Source organism: Rattus norvegicus, chromosome 1 (genome assembly GCF_036323735.1).
Source record: "Rattus norvegicus strain BN/NHsdMcwi chromosome 1, GRCr8, whole genome shotgun sequence".
Classification (NCBI taxonomy): Eukaryota; Metazoa; Chordata; class Mammalia; order Rodentia; family Muridae; genus Rattus; species Rattus norvegicus.
This window is the reverse complement of record NC_086019.1, coordinates 168,901,181-168,927,845: the sequence shown is the minus strand read 5'-3', so window position 1 is coordinate 168,927,845 and position 26,665 is coordinate 168,901,181. Positions and strand designations below refer to the sequence as shown.

General features: G+C 39.8%; 2 protein-coding genes and 1 pseudogene across 2 annotated transcripts; all 3 read left to right on the top strand.

Annotated features, from left to right (window-relative positions):
• The first annotated feature begins 433 nt into the window (after nt 1-433).
• Nucleotides 434-1,375, top strand: Olr193 (olfactory receptor 193). The gene has a single exon (NM_001000186.3). It carries the CDS (start codon nt 434-436, stop codon nt 1,373-1,375), a length of 942 nt encoding a protein of 313 aa, NP_001000186.1.
• Nucleotides 1,376-14,377: 13,002 nt separating this feature from the next.
• On the top strand, nt 14,378-15,316 carry Or56a5 (olfactory receptor family 56 subfamily A member 5). The gene has a single exon (NM_001000549.1). It carries the CDS (start codon nt 14,378-14,380, stop codon nt 15,314-15,316), a length of 939 nt encoding a protein of 312 aa, NP_001000549.1.
• Nucleotides 15,317-22,604: 7,288 nt separating this feature from the next.
• On the top strand, nt 22,605-23,428 carry Ankrd49-ps3 (ankyrin repeat domain 49, pseudogene 3; annotated as a pseudogene).
• Nucleotides 23,429-26,665: the final 3,237 nt, after the last annotated feature.

Here is a 26,665-nt window from a genome sequence, read left to right as displayed (position 1 = left end):
TGTGTCTGAAGAGAGCTACAGTGTACTCACATATATAAAAATAAACAAATAAATCTTTAAAAAATATTTACAAGTTGCATGCATGTGTGTATGTATGGTGTATGTGTGTGTGTGTGCACTGATGTGCTTGCCTATGCTCTTCTTTATGGAAGTGAGGGATGATTTTGGATGGCTTTCACTGGTAGCCATCTTTCAAGCCATTCAGGAAGAGTCTTTTCAAAGAAGGGAATGGATTAGTGAATATGAAGTATTAAGTACAGAGCTTTTTGATAAGTTAATGATGATAATGATGATGATTTTAAAACTTCTTTGGGGCAGGTTCAAGCTGAATGGAAACTTGAGCTCTACGTTATCTAGAACATATCTTTTCTGTATAATTTCACTAACTTCATTATGTGAGTTTTGGATTTCTGGCTTGATTGGCATTTCTTCCATGGCATTATCCAATAACAACTCTGAAGCTCCCACTCCTGAATTTCTCCTCATCTGCTTTCCCAACTACCAGACCTGGCAACATTGGCTGTCCCTGCCCCTCAGCCTCCTCTTCCTCCTGGCCATGGGGGCCAATGCCACCCTTCTCATCACCATCAGGATGGAGGCCTCTCTGCATGAGCCCATGTACTACCTGCTCAGCCTTCTGTCCCTGCTAGACATTGTGCTCTGCCTCACAGTCATACCTAAGGTCCTGGCCATCTTCTGGTTTGACCATAAATCCATCGGCTTCTCTGCCTGCTTCCTCCAGATGTTTGTCATGAACAGTTTCCTGACGATGGAGTCTTGCACCTTCATGGTCATGGCCTATGACCGCTATGTGGCCATCTGTAAGCCTCTGCAGTATCCGTCCATCATCACTGACCAGTTTGTGGTTAGGGCTGCCATCTTCATTATAAGCCGGAATGCCCTTTTTTCTCTCCCTGTTCCCATCCTTTCTGCCAGACTAAGGTACTGCGCTCATAATATCATCAAGAACTGCATCTGCACCAACCTGTCAGTGTCCAAGCTCTCCTGTGATGACATTACCTTCAATAAACTATATCAGCTTGTAGCAGGTTGGACCCTGCTGGGCTCTGACCTCATCCTCATTGTCCTCTCTTACTCTTTTATCTTCCGTGTTGTGCTCAGGATCAAAGCAGAGGGAGCTGTGGCCAAGGCCCTGAGCACATGTGGTTCCCACTTCATCCTCATCCTCTTCTTCAGCACAGTCCTGCTGGTGCTGGTCATCACTAACCTGGCCAGGGAGAGGATTCCTCCGGATGTCCCCATCCTGCTTAACATCCTGCATCACCTCATCCCCCCAGCTCTTAATCCTATTGTGTATGGGGTGAGAACCAGGGAGATTAAGCAGGGAATTCAGAACTTGCTGAGGAGGTGGTAAGAGGTACCCAGCCACCTTTAGATCTCATAATAAATAATGGGAAAATAGGAAATCACTTTTATATTGAAAAGGAATTAAAATTTTGAAGGCTAAATGATTTTGACTCTGATTTTTTACAAACATCTTAGGCAGTATAAGAAACATTCACTTTCAAATTCTTTACTGCTGTTTTAAAGGAAACATTGTTATGAAGAAAATGGATGCAAGCTTCCGTGACTTGCAGGAAAAGACCAGCAGGATTTGTAAAGGACACAGAGTCCTTATCCATTCCTATGAGTCATTGTGGTAGAGCCCTGCCTGGTCTTTTGTTTGTCTGTCTGTCTGTTTGTTTGTTTTTGCCATGAAGGGATAGTTTGGACAAAACACTGACAATGTGTGGTTCTTGAGGTGGAGCTCTTTATTCTGAGCACAACTCATTTATTTTTGGCAAATGTGCCTTTCAGTGGCTTTCTAGATCAATATCTTTCTCCCTCTCCCTCCTGTTCCCTCACCCCTGCTCTCATCTCTTCTACTTTACCCTCCTATAGCCGAGGCTACTCTCACTTTATACTATATTTGGAAGACACTTCCTATTTTTAAATCTAAAATATTGTTTATTATGTGTGTCTAATTGTTTTCCCTGTCAGGCTTCCTGATGTCTGTGGAAGCCAGAAGACAGTTTCTGGTCCTGAATGCTGAATCATAGATAGTTGTTAGGTTCTATGTAGGTGCTGGGATTGAAACGTAGGTTTTGTGCAAAAGCAGAAATCACTACTGAGCTATCTCTCCAATCCTGGATTTAGAAATTTTCATCTGAATTTTGACACTGGCTGAGTCCACTCATGATCCATCCCAAGTACAAGTGAGTTGATTTATTTATTTGTTCTACTACAGTGCTTGATAAAGTTTCCCACCACAAAAACTCCAGGATTTGTTTTCATAGTCAAATGTCATCCACTATTTTTCGATTTTCCCCCTAATCATGGCAGCAGAAGGCATGCCAAAATGGATGGATAAAAACCAATAACGTCTCAGCCCTACACAGAGCTACAGGCAACTGAGGAAAGGGAGTGGGAGAGGTTGTCTTTTCCAGGGAAGAACACACCAATTGGTTGTCCAGTGCTAAATTGTCAGTTCTGAAAACATATATAATATTATACAGACTGGGCAGGTTATATTTAGGTATATATGCATGTAATAACGATTAATAAAAAACTATGCTGTGAATTTGAAGAGCATGAAAAAGCATACGGGTCTGTTTGGAGGGAAGAAAGGGACAGGAGAAATGTTGTAATTATTTTAGAATCTCAAAAAGAAAAAAATAAATTGAGAGGAAGTTGGGGCAATATGGAAGAAGTTAGAGGGGGTAAGGGAGTCTTAGGCTTTATTGTTAAGGACTGATATAGCTAAGTTACATGATAGACCTATCATACTCATCAGAAGAACACAGTGACTTAAGCTGTAACACGAGGGAATGGAATTAGATGTAAGGAAGAAAATCAGTTCTGGACACAAATGTTTACAGACGAGTCTTCCACACAACTGATCTAGACTGAATCTGACATATGGGTTAAGAGTAAACACTGAACACAGCTGCCTTGAGAGAGATGCTAACTCTGACACTCAATGACTGGTTTCAAAACTGTCAACTTGAAATCATAACGTTGACTGTGTAAGCAGTGCTGAAGGCTGAGTCATCTGTCACCTTGACACTTTTCCTGCAGCCTCATGACACAGCACTCAGTAGTTGTTCCTGGGGGAGTCTGCATCCCACATCTTCTCCCTCGTTACCTGTCAGTTCCAGGGTTTCAGGATCTCCTCCTTCCTCTTTCCTCTGTGACTTCTCATTACATGGTTTTAACTGGTTAATGCACTTCATTTCATTCCAAGTTTATCTTCAGTGCACAAATGCATTTCTCTGCATCCCTAAGCTCCTACACCCAACATTCAAAGCTGCTGGCTGACCCATCTTTCCCAGTCATCCTACACTTGCCTGTCTATGTTATGTCAATATTTGTGTGAATAAATCCTTATCTATGTTTCCACATTGAAAACTGTCTTTACTAATTTTTACAACTGATACTTTTGTCTTTTCAACACTCCCCATTGAGTTTACCTTTAACCTCCAGCAGCCATTATTTTTTTGTCAGCCCCCTGTATTACTGCCTGAGTACACACTCCATGTTTCTCTCACCTGAAAATTTCTATTATACCTCTATTTTTGTTCTGTCTCATCTTAATCATTTCTCCACCTTGAAGACAGAATCTTCCTAAAATTCTGCCACTGCTATGCCATTCCTATATGTAAAACACTTTGGTGTATACAATGCACGGAATAAAGTGCACACTGGCATGGCAGATTTTGAGAGTCTTCACTGTACTGCATCCTAGGAGTTGTGCGTTTCCAGTCACACAAATGTCTTGCTATCACCATTGGAACGATGTTCTAATTATACAATCATGTTGGAAAATCTGGCTTCCTATCTAAGGTTGTAATCTACCTTGTTTGGATAGCTCCTCTGAGCTCTGTGCAAAATTAAGGACTCCCTTTTCTTAGTGGGGCTTCCTCTTCTCTGTCTGACTTTATCTGGGGAGCCACACCTCCAGTCTTCTACTGGAGAAATGTTATCTATTCTTTGGCAAACTTACAGTTTTCACTTCTTCTTTCCCAACAAGAACATGCCCATCAAGTGCCTGGGATTATTGGAATGCCTCTCATGCAAATGAGGCATTCTCAGTACTTTAAACTCTAGCCAATGGTTTTACATTCCCCTATAAAATTCCTTTCCACTTTCTAAGGTTCATATGTAGACTTTCTTCACCCCAAATAAAGTATATGCACACCAGCTATTTCAGCTAAACTCTGAGATATTTCATTGAGTATCCTCTAAGAGTTGTATCACTAAAATCTCTGCAGAAGGCTTTCCTCAGACAAGTACCCAGACAGATGGGGATCCAGCAGGCCCCATCCTTTCTGGAATTTGCTTCAACCTTCCAGCCTGGTGTACAGTGGCTTCTGCACACCCTAGGGAGGAAACTGAGGGTGCACAACCACAGCTGGCCCCCAACTTGCATATCACACAATTGCACAGGCCTACTTTACGTGGGACATTTGTGCTCCTCTCTGCTCCTTCCTTTATCTAAATTGGTCCATCTCATGGACTGAAATCCAGATTCCAGTGCCCTCTCCTTCACAAAGACTCACAACAGTATCCCAACCCTGAAAATATTGTCCATATTTTACAATTCTTCTTTATTATACCATTCTGATTTATCGTCATTGTAAAAATTCTTTCAGTGTCTTATAATCTTTGAAATAGATCTGATTGAACCCAATAATGACAACCCTCTCTATTAATTCTTCACAACAAATAAATTTATTTTAAAAGTGAAAACTATGTCTATTTCATATTTGAGTGTAAAATTTTGGCTGACTACTTAAAATTTCTAACCTTTGATTTCTGTTTTTATATTGGATATTTTATTTATTTACATTTCAAATGTTATCCCTTTTCCTGGTTTCCCCTCCAGAAACCCCCTATCCCATCCTCTCTTCTCCTGCTTCTATAAGGTGGATAGAAGCACTCCTGCCTCCCCGCCCTGGAATTCCCCTACACTGGGGCATCACGCCTCTTTCTATTTTGTGGAATCGTTTGAAGAGTGTTGGTATTAGGTCTTCTTTGAAGGTCTGATAGAATTCTGCATTAAACCTACCTTGTCCTGGGTCTTTTTTGGTTGGCAGGCTTTTAATGATTGCTTCTATTTCTTTAGGAGTTATGGGACTGTTTATATGGTTTATCAGATCCTGATTTAACTTTGGTACCTACTATCTGTCTAGAAAATTGTCCATTTCATCCAAATTTTCCAGTTTTGTTGAATATAGGCTCTTGTAGTAGGATCTGATGATTTTCTTTGTATGTCCTCAATTTCTGTTATTTCTCCATTTTGATGTCTGATTTTGTTAATTTGGATACTGTCTCTGAGCCCTCTGGTTAGTCTGGCTAAGGGCTTATCTATTTTGATTTTCTCAAAGAACCACCTCCTGGTTTTGTTGATTCTTTGTATAGTTCTTTTTGTTTCTACATGGTTGATTTCGGCCCAGAGTTTGACTATTTCATCTGTCTACTCCTTTTGTGTGTATTTACTCTTTTTTGTTCTAGAGCTTTCAGATGTACCCTCAAGCTGTTAGTGTATGCTCTCTACAGTTTCTTTTGGGAGGCACTCAGAGCTATGAGTTTTCCTCTTAGCACAGCTTTCACTGTGTCCCATAAGTTTGGGTATGTTGTACCTTCATTTTCATTAAATTCTAAAAACGTTTTTAATTTCTTTCTTTATTCCTTCCTTCACCAAATTACCATCGAGTACCACTCTGTTCAGCTTCCTTGTGTATGTAGGCTTTCTGTTGTTTTTGTTGTTATTCTAGACCAATCTTAGTCCATGGTGATCTGATAAGTTGCATGGGGTTATTTCAATCTTCTTATATTGGTTGAGGCCTGTTTTGTGATAGATTATATGGTCAGGTATGAAGTAGGTTCCATGAGGTTCTGAGAAGAAGGTATATTCTTTTTTTGTTATAGTTCTATACATAATTGTTAAATACATTTGGTTTATAATTTCTGTTAGTTTCACTGTGTCTCTGTTTAGTCTCTGTTTCCATGATCTGACCATTTTTGAGAATGAGGTGTTGAAGTCTCCCAGCAATATTGTGTGAGGGACAATGTATACATTGAGCTTTAGTATTGGTTTTGCTATCTCTAAGTGGATCCTGTTCCTTCTGTGAGCCTGTTAGCTTATGAGCTTGTGATCTTGGGTGTGTCAGCACTCCTGGGAGACCAGCTCTCTCTGGGCAGGATTTGGATAAGGAGAGCTGTGTTACATGATTAGTTAATTAGTTAACCAGGCGCAGATAGAGACTGGAAGGACCTCTTCACAATTGCTCCATGATTCCTGAGCCCTCCTGTCTTCTGGTGGGTCCCTCTTTGGTCAGTTATTGGAGCAAAAATGTTCATTTCCCCTGTGAACTTAAGAGTGACAGCACAACTGGGAGACTAGTTCCCTCCAGTGGGATTTGGGTACAAAGCACTGTGCCACAGGATTAACTCCAGGGCACAGATAGAGAATGAAAGTTGATTTCTTATCCAACAGTAAAATGAGTAATGTTATCTATGCAATTTGTTATAAATATTTAGCCAGTAACATATTCAAAATCTACATTCATGTTATTCTATAAATTATATGTCCCATTATTAACATTGCTGATAAAGGTGGGTAAGAATAAAATTTCAAATACCTTTTCATTTTTCTTGGTAGTAAAGTGTCCTTTGTGTTTTAAACTCTTTATTACTCTGTCTCTTGCTGTTGTATTGTAGTAATTCATTGCTATTGCCTCTGTGTATGCTAATGGTAGGCATAGAAAAGCCATCACATGGTTTTGTCTGCTTCATCTGATTCACTCTTCAATAGTTACAATAAAAATTTGGTATGATATGTTCATGACTTTCTGTATTGAGACAGGTATACTCTGAAACAGTATTGATCTCAGCAAGGGCTCAGAAATAAACCCATAAAGATTCAGGCATAACAGAATTCTTTTAGATTGCACGTCAATAGATCATTCTGAGTGACTTTTTCATAAATCAGTAATGACTGTAACAGTGCCCTGAGACATTGTATAATAACTACCAAATACCAACTTCCTATGAGAGCACATCTCCTAAGTTTTCCTTTTTTTCTCCCTAATCTTAAAGGAATAGAGGTAGTTCAGTTGAGTGCTCCATGATAATTTATCCAAGTACACAAATTCTCCCATCAGTACTTAGTACTCTACACACAGAGAGTTTATTCTCTTTTTTAGTTATCCTCTTCTGATGCAAGCCTGCTTCTTCATTTTTCAGCAGAAAAGCAAAAGTACCATTATGCATTTGGCAAGTGTATTCATAGCTTTTATAGGAGCATTATCATGGGTATGTAGGGTAATGATCAGCTCCCTCTTTGGTCTATGGCTTGTGTGTCCAGAATAAAAACCAGGAGCTGTTTGTATTACTAATTGGTCCTCTGTGAACCTTACAAAAACCAGAAAAGCCTTTGTCTTCTGGAATCTGAAGAGAGAAATGCATTTAACTTTCTAAGCAGGAAGTAAAAGGCAGAAAGCACTGGGCTATAATTCCCTCACAGCCATGCAGATCCAGTCCAAGCCATCTGTCTTTTGTCAAGTGGTTCTTGAGCTCTGTAGGGCAGTCTGACATGTCTCCTTTTCTTCTCAATTATAATCCTTTCATTGCTGTGTCACTGCACTGAATACTTTGCACTGTAAGACCACTCAATCCCTGAAAAGTGGAATTTTGTCTTACTGAGGGGAGACTTCCCAGAACATGATTCAGTACACTTGGAATCTAATTAATCTTACCTATGACTGGGTAAAGAAACACACACACACAACTGCTGAAATTATATAATAAATAACTAAGAATGATAAAAAATTTTAAAGGACTTGAAATTGTGGGAACTTGATGAAGCAGAGGCTGGACTTTGGGACAAGGATATCATAATAAAAAGAAGAGTGTGTACTGGGAGGTGATCCCTGAGCATTGATGTTCCCCACCCTACATGACACTCTGTGCTTCATGGGTGAGGGGGCTCTGCTGAATCTCAGCTGTAAGAGACAAGTCATAGTTCTAGATGTACACAGAAAAGAATGGATTTGATGGTTACTAGAAGACACTTCTTTGACTGCCTAGTAGGCAGGAAGGCTCCTCTCTTGGCTGTGACCCGACTCTCTTTAATCTCCACAACAGTGTAGTAAATTCCATGAAAGTTCAGGAAAGAGAAAGATAAGAACACAGCCAGAGGTTTAGAAACAGTGGCTCCATGTTAAATGATCTAAGAGGAAGACACAAAGCACTCAGAGGCACAGGTCCAACTATCACATTTCACAGAACCTAATACTACAAGCAGGACACTGTATTCCTTGTGTCTAGGCTGAACTCAAGAATTTACCCTTTGAATTTGAAGGTTTATGTTAGCTATGAAGAAGACAGACTCAACAGCAAGGATAGTACTTAGAATGGGGGAATCTTGAGATTCGGGAAGGTTCTACTAAGAATTTTCCCTCAACCCACAGTTTCCAGCCACCGTTCCAGCCTCCACAGTGACACACTGCTCTAGCTTTGGAGTGAGGATGGGGAGACTTAGTACTTAGAATGGCTGCATAGCAATTTCTGAATGTTGAAGAGAAAATTAAACACATCATTCATGGTCTGTGAAGCTAATGCTTCTGAAGTTGTCAACACTAATACTAATAGTAGCATCCTCCTGGGCTAGTGTGCTATGTGGATGAGGAAAGGAGACCATGCAGAAAAGCTTGGGGGTGTCTCAGGCCGACTTTGAAGTTCAATGAGATCACTAGGTGTCCTGTGAACAATGAACTTGTAGCAGTGTGCCCTCCATGATCTTTGTGTCTAGGTACTTAACTCTCTTTGATAGTGCCCATGCCAGCCCTGTAATAAACAAACCTTCTGACTCAGGGGAACAATATATAAAAACACTAAGAGATGCTGGACTGGAGAGAAAGCTCAGTTAGTCAAATGTCTGCAGTGCAGGCACTGTGGGACAGAGACAGCAGATGTGCCATTTCACTGGCCAGCCTAAGTCAGTGAGCTAAGGATCAGCGAGGAACCCATTCTCAAAAAATATGAGATGGAGAGAGACTGAGAAAAACACTTACCATCTAACTCTGACTTCATTATGCAGGTGCATCCATGTACACACATGCACAGATCCACAAAATCATGTACATGTACCACATACACACACACACACACACACACACACACACACACACACACACACACGGAAACATACACATAAGTTGACTATAAAGATTGGTTAAACTGGTGGTTATTGCAGAATTGTAACCCTACCAAACAATCTGAGAAAGAATCATCATTAAGGGCTGTGAAAAACATTAGCTCTCAGTAAGCTTCTCCCAACATGAAGTTCTAGATCTGATCTCGTTTCCTTAGCCTATGTCCTGTGTTTCATCTTGTTGCTGGTTGTGAAATTATGAAAGTCCCTTTGTGATGTCTCCTTAAAGGAGGGACCATGACTGTGAACAGGTTCTGAGAAAGGGTGTTAATATCAATTGCCGGAAGACTCGCAGCACATTTGGTCAAAACTTGAGTTAGTCTTTGGACTGGAGAGACACATGGGGTGAGTGAACATCCAAGAATGGTTGTTGGGTGTGCAGTGTGGCAAGTGCTGACACCTGCTCACAACTGTGTGGCTAGGCTCTGTGTAGTGCCAACTATGACCTCTAAGTCTAAACACCCCGAAACTGCACTAGGAAATGCATGTTCTGTGAGCCATGAACTTCATAGTGCTCTGGTCTTTACCCTTACCATTCACACAAACCGTTCTTAAGCCCAGGTTAAAGACTGTTCGCATTTAACTGACACTCTGATGCCGCATGCTAGAAGCATAATCTTTGAAGCTTATTGTAGCCATTCTCCTGTTGTTAAAAAACATAGTTCTCCCATTCTGCTGTTTTTTTCTTTCTAAATTCAGCACATTCCTAATGATTAGTGATTTAAGAACACAAAAATATATTCCATTTTATCTAAATTTTAAATTATACTAGATTCTCATCCCAGCTTATGGGCTTCTATTGGATTAGCCAAGACATCTGATTTGGATTACAGTATAACTTCCTCTGTCCACCAAGATTCTTTGACAACTGGCATTTATTGATTTCATATCTACCACACACTTGGCTCTCTTCATTTGGATTTGCACTACAAGAGTCTATTCTTAAAGATGACCCAAGTAAATGCTGACTGCCTTGGACTGTGGATCTTCACAGACGTCAGTCCCATCATCATAGCCCATTTACTATCCCCTTGAGAGCAATACTCTTTTTTTTTAGTATGTTCTCTCCTCTAGTCAACAAATATTAATGTGTACTTAATGAGAGACCACATCTATCCATTCACCACAGAAATACACATAGATCTCAATTTCCTATTTTCCAGCTTTACAATGATGCAAAAGTGACATGCATTCATCCCAAGCCATACTGTTTTGAATTCGGTATTTTCCAAGTTAATGCATGTGAAAGCATGCTCTTGTAAGTGTGGGCAGTGTCACTAACGTGTGTTTTATGGGCAACTGTGTATTCATTAGAGTAAACAACTGAAATCTACAGTACCTTTTACTAGTGAGCTAATGTGTTCAGTAGTAGGTATATGAATAACATTTGTGACTTACAACATTTACAAGAAGTTTATTGGCTGTCATACCATCATAAATTGGTGAAGATCTGTTTTACCTACTACTCCAGGTACTCCTTAGTGTTATAAAATAAATCATATGATACAATATATATATGTATGTATACATATATATCAATTACAGTGTAACAAATATTATTAACAATCAAAGTTTTATAGTTTAAAGCTGAGCTATGTTAGGTCCACAACAGGAAGGTCTTCCAGGAGTAGGTGATTTAGAAAATACCCCTTGGTGCAAATCAGTAAACAGAATTATTGGTTGAATGTGGGAGTGTGGGTAGGTAGGCTGAGGGTGTCAGCATGAAGAACGAGATAAAGATAAGAAAGAATTGTCTTCCACTATTGTTCTTTAATTTTTGTAACAGGGCCTCTCACAAAACCTGGAACTCACCATTTTGGCTATACTGACTGAGTAATCAGCCTCTAGCATCCAGCTGTCTCCAACCTAATAGATCTGGGATTACAGATGTAAAACCCCAGGCTTGGCTTGTATATGAGTGTTGGGAATCTGAACTCAAGTCCTGGTACTTGTTTAGAAACACTTTATGCACTGGATGCTTTCCTCAGCTTCAATGGAATATATATATTAAATTTTGAAAGATTTTTAGTTAAAAAGTGTTCATTGATATATAGCTTCATAAAAAGTCAAGGAGTTCCTGCATTACATCCCTGCTTAAACATGTTTTCTAAGAGTATTCTTCATCTTGAAGTAGTTAAGATCTTATGTCTGAAAATATTTGCTTTCAAATGTATCATCTATCTATCTGTCCATCTGTCTGTCTATGTATCTATGTATCTATGTATCTATGTATCTATGTATCTCTATCTATCTATCTATCTATCTATCTATCTATCTATCTATCTATCTATCATCTATCTATCTACCTGCTTAAAATGTGCTATATAATTTTATTTTAGTTACCTTTCTTTTACTTCCTCAACATTGTTCCATATTGTGTTTCTCTTCTGTGTCTCCTTACCTAACTCCATGAGGAATAGGCTGTATACTCCCAGTTCAGATACCTAAAGTGGCTTTAACCCCTGTGGGCAGTGAGAAGAGAAGGGATGGAGAGGAGCTTGGGGCATGAAAATTCCCTTCAGCATCTTTGCAAGTCTGGTCTAAATAGTTCAACCAACTGTCATAAACAGCGTTTGTGGGAGCTACTCTGGGAGCTGCTGATATTGGCTTAGAATCAGGACTCTTTGAGGAAGAGATGGTCGTGTGGTTGGTGACATGGCTGTCTAATGCAGGCAGGAAGAAGGACTCCTTTTAATAGGATTATTGCAAGCCTGATGTTAAAATTTTAGATTCTATCCCTACTTTCTATTGGGTTTTTCATTTTCCAGTGTGAGTTGAACACTACTCATTTAGAAAACAGATATCATCAGGTTAAAGATTCATAAATTATAACAATACTTTCATCATTATCTATATGAGCCAGAAACCAGAAAATTCTCAGTAAATTTATGTTAACAAGTACAATTCAGCCTCCATAAAAAGTCTGCTGTACAGGTTTCAGATGACTGAAGGCCAGTAATCCCGGCTCCTTAGTTACCCTTCTGGGTTCTGCCTTACATGTTAGTGCCCTCTTGCCTCTTGGGCTGGATCAGATCATCTCTTCCATTGCTCAACCTACCGTATTCCTTAGAAAACTCTAGTCAGGATATGGATATAGTTCTTTATCCTCATTTTATTGTTCTAGGGAAAAGAACTTCATAACCAGCTGGAAATGATAAAGATAATTTTCTATGAGGACATTTATTTCTTTAAGCTGACTATCATCTAGCTAAGGTAAGTTTGTCTGCTTTATAGGAAAAGATAGATATGCTTTTATTTGAGTTTGTTTGTGTAGCTGTACTTTTAAAATTCAATTTCTACTCTTTTGATCTTCACTCCTTTGCATTTCTTTATTAACACTAATTAGTATTAATTTTCAGATATTTCTTACACAAAAAACAATGTGCCTACTGCCACATTTGATGATATGTAAAAAACTTCCCATTCCCCAGTAAATGGTAACTATGTTGGTTAATAAAATATAGATATTAATTCCCTGCTTGAAGTAAGGTGTGAGAGAAGAGGAGGATGTGGGCTGGGTGGAGGTACAGGGTTGCTGTTGTTTGGAGAGCTAGTCTTTGGACAATACCCGCATGGTAAGGTATGCTGGGACAATGACTGTTTGATTATCTCTGTACTTTGTGGATTTCCATTCTGAAGCAAAGAAGATCCATTCAAAGAAATTCACAAAGAAATTCCTAAAGAGAGGCTATTTAGAAAAAGAAAGCAAAACCATAATTTTGAATGGAACTACATAAAATAAGTTCCCAGATACCATTTAAAAACAACAGATGTCATTGAATTAACATCAAGATTACCTTCCCATGTTAATCAAAATGAAAAGAAAAGTACATAGAAGTATTGGCTCATACTGTACTCAATAGCATTTGGATCCACACATGGTTTGTATTATATTTTTGCTCTAGACTTTTATGGTACTGGGAAGCCTTTGTAGGGTGATAACTTAGTAGGTAAACACAGAAGAGTAAATTAGTTTCTTTCTACCTTCAAAATGCCTTTGGCTTCTCACACTTACTCCTTGCCTTTGAGAAAATCACTACCGTTCTTTCAGATGAGGGAAGGAATCTGACCATACATAAGAGACCTCAGCCCTCAATAGGACCACTATCATTACTGAGTTAAAATTTGCCAACTGTGGGCTTTCTCAGAACATTAAAAGCATAGCTCCACTGTGACATACCCACCAATGCTCAGAGAATAGCCCTGGTGTGGAAACAATGTAACACTTCAGTTCATTACATGCTTTATAAGGTAGTTATCACTTACGAGGCTAATGGGAAGCTGCTAATGACTCATAGAGAATTCCCAGGAGTCAGCTGATTGTATCCAAAAACTGCTTGCTACTAAAATCGCTTGTTCTTATCCCACCCATTGTCTAGTATATTAGATGATATTTTTATTATATTTATCGTTGAGTCTATATTTTTGTCATCAAGGTTGTTTTCCTGTCCAAATGAAGACTGTATGTCCAATGAAGTTACCAGATACATTCTGGTGATGCCCTTGGGTCTAGCTACAGATTTGCCTGTTATATCTTCTCTTGGAAGAAAAAAAGACAAACAGTCCAGTGAACTCTTAATGATCAGTTAGCTTTAAGGCCTGAGTATTTTGTTTCAGTGATGGAAAAATGCATAATCCAAGTGTTTTTTACTTAATATAATTAAGAAAACTATGCCTTTGATTTTTCCTCTGTGAAGTTAAATAATGGCATTCTATTTTAAGAAGGATGCTAATATAATGTATTAGTCAAATTGGGTGTAAAGAAATGAAAAGCTATATAGACAGGAATTATCCAAGTAAAACTATGTCAATTCTCAGAGGCTTTTTAATAGAATGGATGGGGACCTAGGAAAATGCCAGATTACCTCTTATGATCTTCAAATTATTTATTTAGTACATGTGTCCCATGTATTCCATGGCACATGTGTGGAGGACAAAAGATAACCTGTGGGAATCAGTTCTCTTCTTTCACCATGTAGGTCCAAGAATTCAATTCAGGTCATTAGACTTGCCAGCAAGGGTCTTTACCCATAGAGCCCTCTTACTACTTTTGAATAATTATTGTATGCCATCTACTTGTGGGTATTTATAGTGTGTGGATGATTAATTTTCTTCTAGCCCCAAGGTTTTCAGGTGTCAGTCATGATCAGAAGGCAACACATGGAAGCACAAAGCAATATTTCCTCTATCCTGGTCCCTGACTTCCTTCTCATCTGCTTCCCCAACTATCAGACCTGGCAGCATTGGCTGTCCCTGCCCCTCAGCCTCCTCTTCCTCCTGGCCATGGGGGCCAATGCCACCCTTCTCATCACCATCAGGATGGAGGCCTCTCTGCATGAGCCCATGTACTACCTGCTCAGCCTTCTGTCCCTGCTAGACATTGTGCTCTGCCTCACAGTCATACCAAAGGTCCTGGCCATCTTCTGGTTTGACAATAAATCCATCGGCTTCTCTGCCTGCTTCCTCCAGATGTTTGTCATGAACAGTTTCCTGACGATGGAGTCTTGCACCTTCATGGTCATGGCCTATGACCGCTATGTGGCCATCTGTAAGCCTCTGCAGTATCCGTCCATCATCACTGACCAGTTTGTGGTTAGGGCTGCCATCTTTGTAGCAACCAGAAATGGTATTCTTACTATGCCCATCCCCATATTTTCTTCCCAACTGAGATATTGTGCAAGAATTATCAAGAACTGCATCTGCACTAACATGTCTGTATCCAGACTCTCCTGTGATGACATCACTTTTAATAAACTGTACCAGTTTGTCATAGGTTGGACCCTGCTGGGCTCTGACCTCATCCTCATTGTCCTATCTTATTCTTTCATTCTGAAGGCTGTGCTCAGGATCAAAGCAGAGGGAGCTGTGGCCAAGGCCCTGAGCACATGTGGTTCCCACTTCATCCTCATTCTCTTCTTCAGCACAGTCCTGTTGGTGCTGGTCATCACTAACCTGGCCAGGGAGAGGATTCCTCCGGATGTCCCCATCCTGCTCAATATACTTCATCACCTCATCCCCCCAGCTCTGAATCCCATTGTTTATGGGGTGAGAACCAGGGAGATTAAGCAGGGAATAAGGAACCTGCTTAGGAGGTTCTAAAAAGTAAGATGACACCTGGCCTGTGGACAGATATTAGTAATCAGAAACAATATTTGTGTTGCATAGAACATTTAAATATTTACTGCAGAACTTTAAATTAACCATGGTAAGTCGAGTCTTAGCTCCCTCAAACTTGCACTGATTCAATGCGAATATTTTCCTTCAGACATATTTGGCTATCTGCAGCAGTCACATACATTAGAGAAACATGCACTGGACATGAAACTTTAATGTGACTGATTTTTTTTTTTTTTTTTTTTTTTGGAGCTGGGGACCGAACCCAGGGCCTTGAGCTTGCTAGGCAAGCACTCTACCACTGAGCTAAATCCCCAACCCCGTGACTGATTCTTAAATTGCATTAAAACTTCATACAAGCGTGTGATATGTTTTAGTTATAACACTACACCCCTTTCAGCTAGGGTTTCCCTTCCCCATCATTATGCTACTAAATTCATCTGTTTTTATAGCCCACAGAATCCTATCAGAAAAAAAATCTTTAGGGGATAGGTTCTCATAAAAATTATTTAGTTGATAAGATTAGTGAGAAGCTGGGGATTGAACCTTGGACTTTGCACATGGGGACATGTACTCTATCAGTGAGCTACACCACATCCTAAGCATTATGTTTTTGTTTTATTGCAATGGTAAGTATATTCTTTTTATGTATATATAATTGTCTTTTTGTTAAATACCCAGAGATAATTTACAGGATGTAGTAGATTTCTCAATATAGTCTTTTTTTAAACATTCCACCTTTTTTATTGGATATTTTTATTTACATTTAAAATGTTATTCCTTTTCCTGGTTTCCTGTCCATAAGCCCCCTATCCCATCCCTCTCTCCTTCTTCCATAAGGGTGTTCTCCCTCCCAACCACCCTCATTTCCTGCCTCCCTGCCCTGACATTCTCCTACACTGGGAGATCCAGCCTTGGCAGGACCAAGGGCTTCTCCTCCCATTGGTGCCCAGCAAGGCCATCCTCTGCTACATATGCAACTGGAGCCATGGGTCTGTCCATGTTTAGTCTTCGGGTAGTGGTTCAGTCCCTGGGAGCTCTGGTTGGTTGGTATTGTTGTTCTTATGGAGTTACAAGCCCCTTCAGCTCTTTCAAACCATTCTCTAGCATTTTCAGTGGGGACCCCCATTCTCAGTTCAATGGTTTGCTGCTAGCATTCACCTCTGTACTTGTCATGCTCTGGCTAGGCCTCTCAGGAGACAGTTATAGACTGTCAGCGTCAACTCCTGTCAGCGTAGACTTCTTGGCATCAGCAATATTGTCTAGTTTTGGTGGCTGTGTATATATGGGCTGGATCCAACATTATGTCTTTAAAGGCGTCTTTAAATGTTTCTAAGTCCCTTAAAACCTTCAGTACATATATCTAACTTTAAATTGTTATGTAATCATGTTGAAATGTGACCTGAGGGAGTGAAGCCGAGCTGTAGGAGATGGGAAAACCAGCCACAGATTAAGGAGTAAGAGTTGGGAAATGAATTTTCTGTTGCACCTAAACCCTGAGGGTTTTGCATTCTGGAGTTATTTGGAAGTTTCCATGGCATAATCTATGTGAGAAGTTGTAACTATATTTGTCATATAATGAATAAATAGTTTAGCTTTACTAGTTTAAGAACTATTTGTTTTCTGAATCATATCTCAACAGATCTTACTAACATTTTTATTATTTATTTTTTTTAAATTGAGCTAAAATTTTATTCTGAAATGACATTACAGACAAATAAAGGATGAATAAAAATTACAAAACTCATTTGATCTTGCATCAAACGTAACTTTGATTTTATTTTATTTTTTCCTTTGTCGAAATAGATTTTTTTCATACAATATATTCTGATTAGCTTCCCTTCCCCCAGTTACTCTTAGTTCCTTCCTCATTCCCCACCCATCCAGATCCACTCCCTTTCTATCTTCTTTTAAAAAATAGTTATTTCAAGAATAATAATAAAATAAAACAGAATAAGAGAAAACAAGTCAAAATAGGAGAAAACAAATGCAAACGAATTGTTCATTTACAAGTGACTATCTGCTGGGGAACATTCCAGCCTGGGGGTTGTGGGGAGGGCACAGAGTAGAACTCTGGTGTGACTTTAAAGTCTGAGGGTCTCCAGATGCTCTAGCTCTTTAACTATACTGAAATGCTGATGATAACTCCTAAAAAGTCCTAATGAGCATAAAAAGCTGCTGGCTTAGGTGATTGAAACCTGTAGCCTAATAGCGGGAGGATTAAGCAATGTGGCCTTTCTTTTATCTCAGCAGGAACTAACCAGCTTGAACTTGAACTTGAACTTGAACTTGAACTAACAGCCTGCTGGTTAGAAGTCAGTCGCTGGAAGAAAAAAGGGACACTTTGAAAAGTTATTATAGAGATACTAAGTTGTGGAAAGTTTTCTATGAAAGCTATCTAAGGGGAAAGGGGGAAAGATCCTAAGCGGGGTTGAGGGTGGGGGAATTCTTCTCTTCTTTTCCTCTTTCTCTAAGAAGTGTTCTGTCCCAAAAATTTCTCCTCAGCTCAGTTCCTTCTCAGCTCAGTTTTTCTGACTCTTCTCTTTGTCCTCAGCACTCAAAACACCTTTCAGAATACACGATCACATGTTAAAAAGTTCATCACAAGTTCATGCATAAAATCAAATTATAAACTGAACTAGAAGTTTACAACAAAGAATGTTTACATGCATATCCATTAGGATTAATTATCTGGCTAAACATTCATCTCCTGCCACAGCTTCACAGGTTCATAGAAGGCTGAAAACCATAACTAAGTTATTAGTGAAGTTTTGTATAGATAAACGCAGTCAATATTTTATCTTCTGTCCTAGCACCTATAATACGTCATTTGTTCCCTTTTTATGACCTTTGGTTAATTGTTTTACAACCTGGAATGTGCTCTGAGTAGGAGAAAGTCTGGTTACTACTTAAGAGCAGTTAACTGGTGACATGTAGGAGACTGACAGAATTCTCATTGCAGTTTTGACTATCAGAAAAGGACCTAATAGCAGCCCCACTATAAAAGAGCTTAATCACTGATATAATTTTAGGAATTTTTATAGGATCATTATTAAGATTTAAGAAGTCATCTATTTGTCTATATAACATCTCTACAAGACAGTAAATCTTTGTAGATCTGCAAAGATCTGTTCAAAAGGGGTGGACTAATACTAGTGATTATTATGTATGTTTAGTAATAACAGGAAAAGAATAATAATAGCAGGAATCTTTCCTAAAATGAATTCTCCTGGGCCTTGCTTATGAGAGTGAATCTGTTACAGATTATATTATAATCTGAAGTAGACCATTTCAGGAAGATTACCTGTTAGTTATTAGCTTGTCTTATAGTAGCTCCTGAAATTATCACTTGGAGAGAGCTTCTGGGCTGGGACTGGGGATATGTGTTCACATCTCTACTCAGTTCTAGGATTGTATATGGTGCAGACCAATGCAGACCCTGTACATGCTGCTCCAGTCTCTGTCAAAAGTGCTGTTTAGAAAGTTTCATTTCCGCGGTGTTCTCCATCCTCTATGACTCTTAAATTCTTTCCATCTCTTCTTCTGCAGGCGCCCTGACCTGAGGGGAGAGATTTGATGGACACATTCTGTTTAGGGCTGAGTGTCCCGAGATCTCTCACTCTCAGCTCATTGTCTGGAATGGGTCTCTGTTTTTGTTCCCACCTGCTGCAGGAGTTAACTTCTCTAATGACAGCTGAGTAATGCTCCTGGTGAGGAGGCCATGTGCTGCCCTGGAGACTTCTTGGCACAAGAAGCAGTGGCTCCTGCTTGAGCTTCTTACACTTTGCCATTTTTATTAAATAGCCTTTTTCTTTAGAATATGAACTTTCAGCAGCTCTTTCCTTGTGGATAATATATTTTATACTTTTAAAATACCCACACACTGGTATGTATGTTTTAAACAGAATGGTTTGTCCTCACTTGTGATATGTTTAATCAATGCCTGACTTCATGTTGCCCTGTCTGACTTTTCCATCAGATTTGAACCACCATCTGTACCCCTCTTTTTGCCACTTGTCTTAGACATGTACATTTTTTTCTCTATGTTGAGCCCAGCTTGTCAGTCTTTAAGATTAAGACACATAAAATGTGTCTTATGTCACATCTTTAAGATTAAGGCATCTGAGTTGGTAGGTTTTGCTAACACAGATTCTATTTGCAGTTCTGGTTGTCGCGCCCAACCTCGACCAGTAAGGGAGACACGACCAGCGAATATCTTCTTCAAGCAGTTTTACTCAGGAAACCTGATACAATCTTCTGACCCCGGGGAACCCCCGCACCACACTTAAATAGCTAGCGCTGGCCAATCGTAGCAAGCCACGTGGGTCATGCAGATAGGCTGTCACTATGCGGAAGCTAGCAGGCCAGGCAGGCATAGCCAAATAAGGACTTGTTTACTACAAGGAGCGCTCACCATTGGGAGAGTGGAAGGCAGAAATCAGTGCCATCTTTGAGGCGCGGCTCGTCGCAGCTCCCTACATCTGGTCATACTGAAAGTGTTAGTGACTAAATACTGCTTGATAGGCTTTTCCAAGGATAAATTTATCAGTAGCTAGACCTCTTTTGGAATAGTACCTGAGAACTTCCTGTGTACTATTTCCTAACAGTCACTTGAGAATGGCTCTTGACACACTAATATAGGATGACCTAACTGTTCTAAGGAAATTTGTAAAGAAATTTGCCTTTCTTTAGTATTTTATCTCACCAAAAATAGCTTTTATCTTTGTTTCTCTGTTCTATAACATCAACATTTGATTCTAATCAAAGTATAAAATGCTTCAAACACCTACCATCCTTCCCTTCAGAGTCAGCTGCTAGTTGATTTTTTTCTGAGGTTATATCCTGCACTTACTGATAATCTTGATTTAAGTGCATGTCCAGTTATGCTCTTAGAACAACGTGACATGACAGTACCCACATATCCTGCCCCTGTCCTCCAGCCTTTTATTAAAGTCTCCCTAATGCACAATGCCTGCCTTTATTCACCGATGGAGGTAATTTGGCCACTTAGAGTCACAGGTGTGCCCCTCTGTAAGCTCTTCCATGCCTTGTGAAGTGCTTTATCCATCTTCTCAACCTCATATACTTTAGAGTAGCTGATATAAAATATTTTATGTGTTGTGTGTCTTTTGCTGGATAAAAGTGAATAAAACATCACATCTTGTTTCTTATATCTTGGATGTTTCTTAGGGAAGGGCTTGTATTATTTATATACTATATCCCCCCCCCCCCAAATCTCCTGTAACTTAAAGTTCAATGTAGCCTCATATATCATAGAACCCAAGACTATTTCCCTTGGAAGGAGGCAGTGTTTTGTGTAAACCTTGGCATACCAATTTGGCACCCTTGATCTCAACATAAACTCTGTTTTTTTCTCATTTAAGGAAGGAAATATTTATGCTTGTTCATATTCTCTTTTGAAGATCCTAGAAGACTTAATTCATTAGGTGATTCTAAACCTGAACCTACATGGGCAGTTAACTACTTATATTTTTGGTTGTGAGCCTAGCCTTTAACGGCTGAGCCATCTCTCCAGCCCGGCAATTAACTACTAAATGCAAATGCCTTTGTTCACTTTCCTCTGCTTACTGCTTCTCCAGATTCTTCAAGCACAGCTGGTCTATATTATCTAACACACCACATCACAGGCAATAGGGCTGCCTGCTGTGCCATTTACAGCTTCTAGTACAGTTTTTCTCTTACTGGGTCTTGTTCCTTATAAATTCTTTGCTTATTCGAAGGTTATAACATTATGCCTTGGAGTTCCATTTAAAATCCATTAATGTCTTAATCCTTTGGATCTGTTTTAGATGTTGATAGTTGACTCCCATGATGATTGAGATAGCTTCAACAATGTTCTGTCTGTCCATGGGGCTGTGAATGTAGCTCACTGGTAGAGCATATGTCTGCATAATCTGGTATGATCTAGGTCCTAGAGTTGAGCCTGGTTCCACTGCATGAGGAAGTAAATAATACTTTTTATTTGAAGCTAGGGAAATTGCTAGGTGGGTAAAATATTAACAGAGCAAGCATAAAGAACTGAGGTCAAATCCCCAGAACCCATATAAAAAGCTGGCATGGCTGCATATGCTTGTAATCCCAGTACTCTGGGTAGAGGCAGGAGGGTCCAGATCTCTTTGGTCAGCCATTCTAGTGGATATGCATGAACTTGAGGTTCAGTGAGAGAGGTTGTGCCTCAGCAAAGTAAGGCGAACAAGTGAATAAGGAAAGACATCCTGATGTCAACCTCTAGCCTCTACACATATGTTCACTGGCAAAGACACTTGCACATGTGCACACACACACACACACACACACACACACACACACACACACACACAAAGAGACACACACAGACACACACACTGCAAAGAGCAACAACTTCAGATTAGTCATTTGGGAGAAAAATCTCTATTTCGTTCTTTCCTTCCTACCTACCTTTAAAACTGCCCCCCTTCCTCTTCATTTTGCTATTTCCCACCTCTCCTTTCCCCTCTCCTTCCCTCCCCTTTTCTCCCTTCCTTACTTGGTCTCTTTCTTGCCTTGCCCACAGAACTACATATGCTAGCAGAACAATACCACTGAGTTATACCTATGAAACTACTTTTTTTTAATTTCACCATTTGCTTATACCGTTTCTTTGAGACCATGTAGACATGCTTTCTGTCAAGTTTAGTGAAAGTCAGTGATTTTAATAATGTTCCATCAAATATCTAGAAACCTGATATCTCTACAATAGGTATATTGCTTATTACCCTTCCAAAATTGCTTTCTGATCATTTTTGATGTGTTTCATCCAATATCGTTTTAGTTCCATTTGGTCAGTAGTGGTCTCATTCTCTTTTATATATTCTACTGGGTAAATTAGATTAACAAAAGTGCTTCCAGGATAGATTAGTAAAATGTGGAATGCAATAGAATGGGAGAGGGATACACAAATATGTATATATACATATATGTATATGTATCTCCTCATATCATACCACATATGATACCGAATCATATTATATATGTGTGTGTGTTTGTATGTATATGTATAATAGAATAGGAGTCCATATTATAGTATAATACTTTCTATTACAAACAAGCACATTAGTGAATACAAGGACATTTTTCAAAGGTAAGTCATGTGTCCCAAGCAGTGGAATGGGCAACTATGCGTGGCCAGGCACCTTGCAGACTGAAAAGAATCAAACAATAGACATAACTTATCTCTTAAAAGATTGTGCCCTAGTACTTGAAATGCTTTTTATTTAGAGGAATAGTAAAAAAAATGGAAAAAGAAAAAGTAAGGGATGATGAAAAACCAGACCCGGAAAGCTCTTTGGGCTTTTCTGAACAGTTTAACCAGATTGAATTGTTAGAAACCCATGGACATGTGATTCCCACTGGTACTCAGAGTGTCTGGGTAGGTGATTCTGATGAAGATGAGGAGCAAGAGGAAAGGAACAAAGAAGGGTATCAATTGCAAGAAGAGAAATGGAAAAAGATCCAAGTAAATTGCTTCTTTGGGATGCTGAACAAAAAGATTGGCTTGCTATAGTGCAGAAACTACTCTCTGAGAAGCCACTGACGTGAACACTGGGGATGAAGATGATCATATATACCTCTTCACCGAGAAACCTACAAGGGATATTTAGGTGGTGTACATGAGCTGATGGCTCAGGGGGCAGATGTTCATGCAGTGACAGTGAATGCTGAACACCACTGCACAGTGCTTGTGAGTGGAATAATATCATGGTGGCCTCTTTCTTACTTTAGCATGACACAGCCATCAATGCCCAACAAAAGACCTTTTGACCTCGTTGCACCTTCTGCTTTGGAGCAGTCAGCAGAGATACACTGGAACTCCCCTTAATGAATCACTACATCAAACCAGGGGCTGAAGCATGACTCACAAGAAACTGCTTCAGACATTGTCAGGAAAACAAGCATCTATCATTACCTCTTTGTTTTTTTTTCTTTTCCGGAGCTGGGGACCGAACCCAGGGCCTTGTGCTTCCTAGGCAAGCGCTCTACCACTGAGCCAAATCCCCAACCCCTCATTACCTCTTTGAAGTCACGAAAGGCTGTATAAACTCTTCACCTCCTTCTTAATGACTCTAGTAATATTCTTAAATTTTAAAGTACCAGTGGGTCCCCCTCCCCATATATAAAATATTCCCACTTACAGAGAACTGATGTCTCTAGAAAAATCCTGCTGTAGCATCACGGCTTTCTTCCAAGTGAGCTGCCTGACCTTGATGTCAAATGTATTTGAGAGGTATGTGCGTGCATCTCTGGTGATTTCTACATTTTGTGACTTTTATCAGAAGTGATTTTCCTGGAGACAGGTAATATAGAAACTAAAGGTTGTGTATGTTATTAAGGAGTGTGTGTGTGTGTGTGTGTGTGTGTGTGTGTGTGTGTGTGCGCTGATCCATGAGAAAAGTATTTTTAAATATCTCATACCCTGGGTATTTGTTCAGCTTAGCATATTGACTTGAAATTTTTTTTGCTGTAATCACACAAGGTTTATTGATAGGAACCAGTGCACTGGGTTGAGACTCATATCCCACAAAGGGGTAGAAGAGTTCGACCATGTGTAGCAGGGAGAAGGGGTATTTAAAGGAATAAACCACAACCCAAGGAGGTAGGGATGGTGTCATTGGAAAATGTCGAGGATACCAGTGAAAAATCACAAGGAGCAGCTTCCTGTTTCTCAAGATTGTTCTTTAAGTTATTAATCTAACTTTATGGTCAACTAGTTCTTGGGAGAAAGTTGCTGAACTGGCTGGTGTAATTATCAGTTCTGTGGTCAGTCAAGTTCCTGGAACAGTTGACTTGAATTTTTATAAACTAACTCCAAGTTTCATCTTCAACATACTGTGCAGTTCAATTGACTTCTCTGCAGCTTCAGCTGCTCTCATTATAAACAGGAAACACTAACAAATTAGTAACAACATTTTGCAAGTCAAAAAAATAGTGGAACGTTTAGATCTTCTGTTTTATAGATGTATGTTGTTTTGGGGAAAGCAGTTAGGGATATGTTTAATCCTTGAATGTCAACACTGACTTCTCCATCACACTCAATCCTGTGGACAGTTCTATCTGACCCTGGTCAATTCATGTGACCCAGCGCCTCCATTTAGACATGCTCAAAACTGTTCCTTGGTCCAAAACATTAAAACTGCCTTCCACAGTGTAAAAAAAATGTGTGTGTGTGTGTGTGTGTGTGTGTGTGTGTGTGTGTGTGTGTATGTGTGTGTGTGTGTGTGATTTTGCATGTGTGTAGACCAGACAACTCTGTGGAGTCCATTCACTCCTACCTTTGTGTGGGTTCTGGGAACAGAATTCATGTTGCTAGGCTCTCATGACCAGCACCTTTACCTACTGAGCCATCTCACTGGTTTCTCCTATTCCATGAAATTTAGGTTACTTTTGGAAAGTGCTTTAAGCCTTTATTTTCTCTCCCTCTTTGTATTTAAGTGTACAGCCACTCCTCCATTGGTGTATAAGGTACTAAGTCCCTATGTTCACAGACAAGCAGGAAAGAAACCAGGAATGTTAAATGCTCAGGGTTGGCCCTTTAAAGAAAGAGATACATAACCTGTCCTCTGCCCAGAAGGCTGGGGATGGATGGGGTTAATAGCCTGGTGACCTCTGTGCTATCTGAATCGTCAGGGCTTCCCCTGACTAATTAAGCAGGACCATAGATGGTTATAGGCCGAGGTGATCTTGGTGCTACCTATAGGTCCAGACCCTTACAAACAGGACCGGAAGTGGTTGATAGTCTAGAGCTCACCAGATCCTCTCTAGCTTCTTAAGATGACACGTGTAGTTTACCTGTAGAACCTGTCTTTATGGAAGAAGTGACATGTCCTTTGAGAAGAGTCTCACTATAATTGTGCCCTAAGCTTTATGGTGCACAGCAGATTGTGTTACAGAAACTTCTCCAAACCGTAATGTACTTAAATGTGCCTAAAATAAACTGTCTGCTGTTAGAATTGCAAAGTTTGAAGTCTCTGGCTGCTGAGTTATGTTGAGTCTCACTTCCTTCTCACCTCCTGTGGATTGACACTGCTTGCTGTGGCACTTGCAGAGACACTCCCTATACATTATTAGTATTTACATCTGAGTTAGTATGTATATAGGCAAATGCTTATGCTTTCGTAGCTATAATACCTTAAAAATTAGAGCTCTTGAGCACCAGATCACCCAAAGCATTTATTATTAATATTAATTATCATTTTGTATTTTGTATTTTGAAATACAAGGAAGGCAATATTGCTGTTATGGACAATTTCATGCACCTTGGCCTTGAACATCAGAAAATGAGAAGTTAGGGAATCATATATTAGCTGAGAATTATTAATTAACTGAATAAGACATTAATCTGGAGGTATATGGTTATAGGGGTACTTTAGGAAATATCTAGTTCAGGCATCAGAGACATGAGTATATCCTGTAATGCACGAACCCTTTGATATTCTTCTAGAGTGATTCATCTGCCTCTAGTCTAACTCAAGTTTTCTTCCAAATCAAGTCTGTGTCAAACATTTTTTGTGCTCCCCCTGGAGGCTTGTGCAGGGAAAAGCAACCCTTTTTAAAAATAATCCTCTGTATTTGTCAGGCTCTAGCAGAGCCTATCAGGCTCCTGTCAGCATGCACCTCTTGACATCCCCAGTAGTGACTGGGTTTGGTGACTGCATGTGGGATGGATCCCCATGTGTGGCAGTCTCTGGATAGCCTTTCCTTCAGTCTCTGCTCTACACTTGGTCTCTGTATTCCCTACTGTGAGAATTTTGTTCCCCCTTCTAAGAAGGACTGAAGCATCCACACTTTTGTCTTTCTCTTGAACTTTATGTAGTCTGTAAATTGTATTTTGGATATTCTGAGCTTTTGGGCTAATATCCACTTATCAGACAAGTACAGAGTCAGATGCTCTCAGCCAACAATTGGACTGAAAACAGGGTCCCCAATAGAGTTAGAGAAAGGACTGAGGTTACTAAGGGCTGTGCAACACCATAGGAAGAACAGCAATATCAACCAACCAGACACCTCGGAGCTCCCAGGTGCCATCAAAAGAGTACACATGGAGCGACTCATGGCTCCAGCCGCATATATAGCAAAGGATGGGCCTTGTCGGGCATCAGTGGGAGGAGAGGCCCTTGGTCCTGTGAAGACTCAATGTCCCAGTGTAGGGGAATGCCAGGGCGGGGAGGTAGGAGGGAGTGGGTGGTTGGGGGAGCAGAGGGTGGGGGTGGGATGGGGGTTTTGGAGGGGAAACTGGGAAAGGGAATAACATTTGAAATGTAAATAAAGAAAATATTCTATAAAAGAAAATAAAACAGA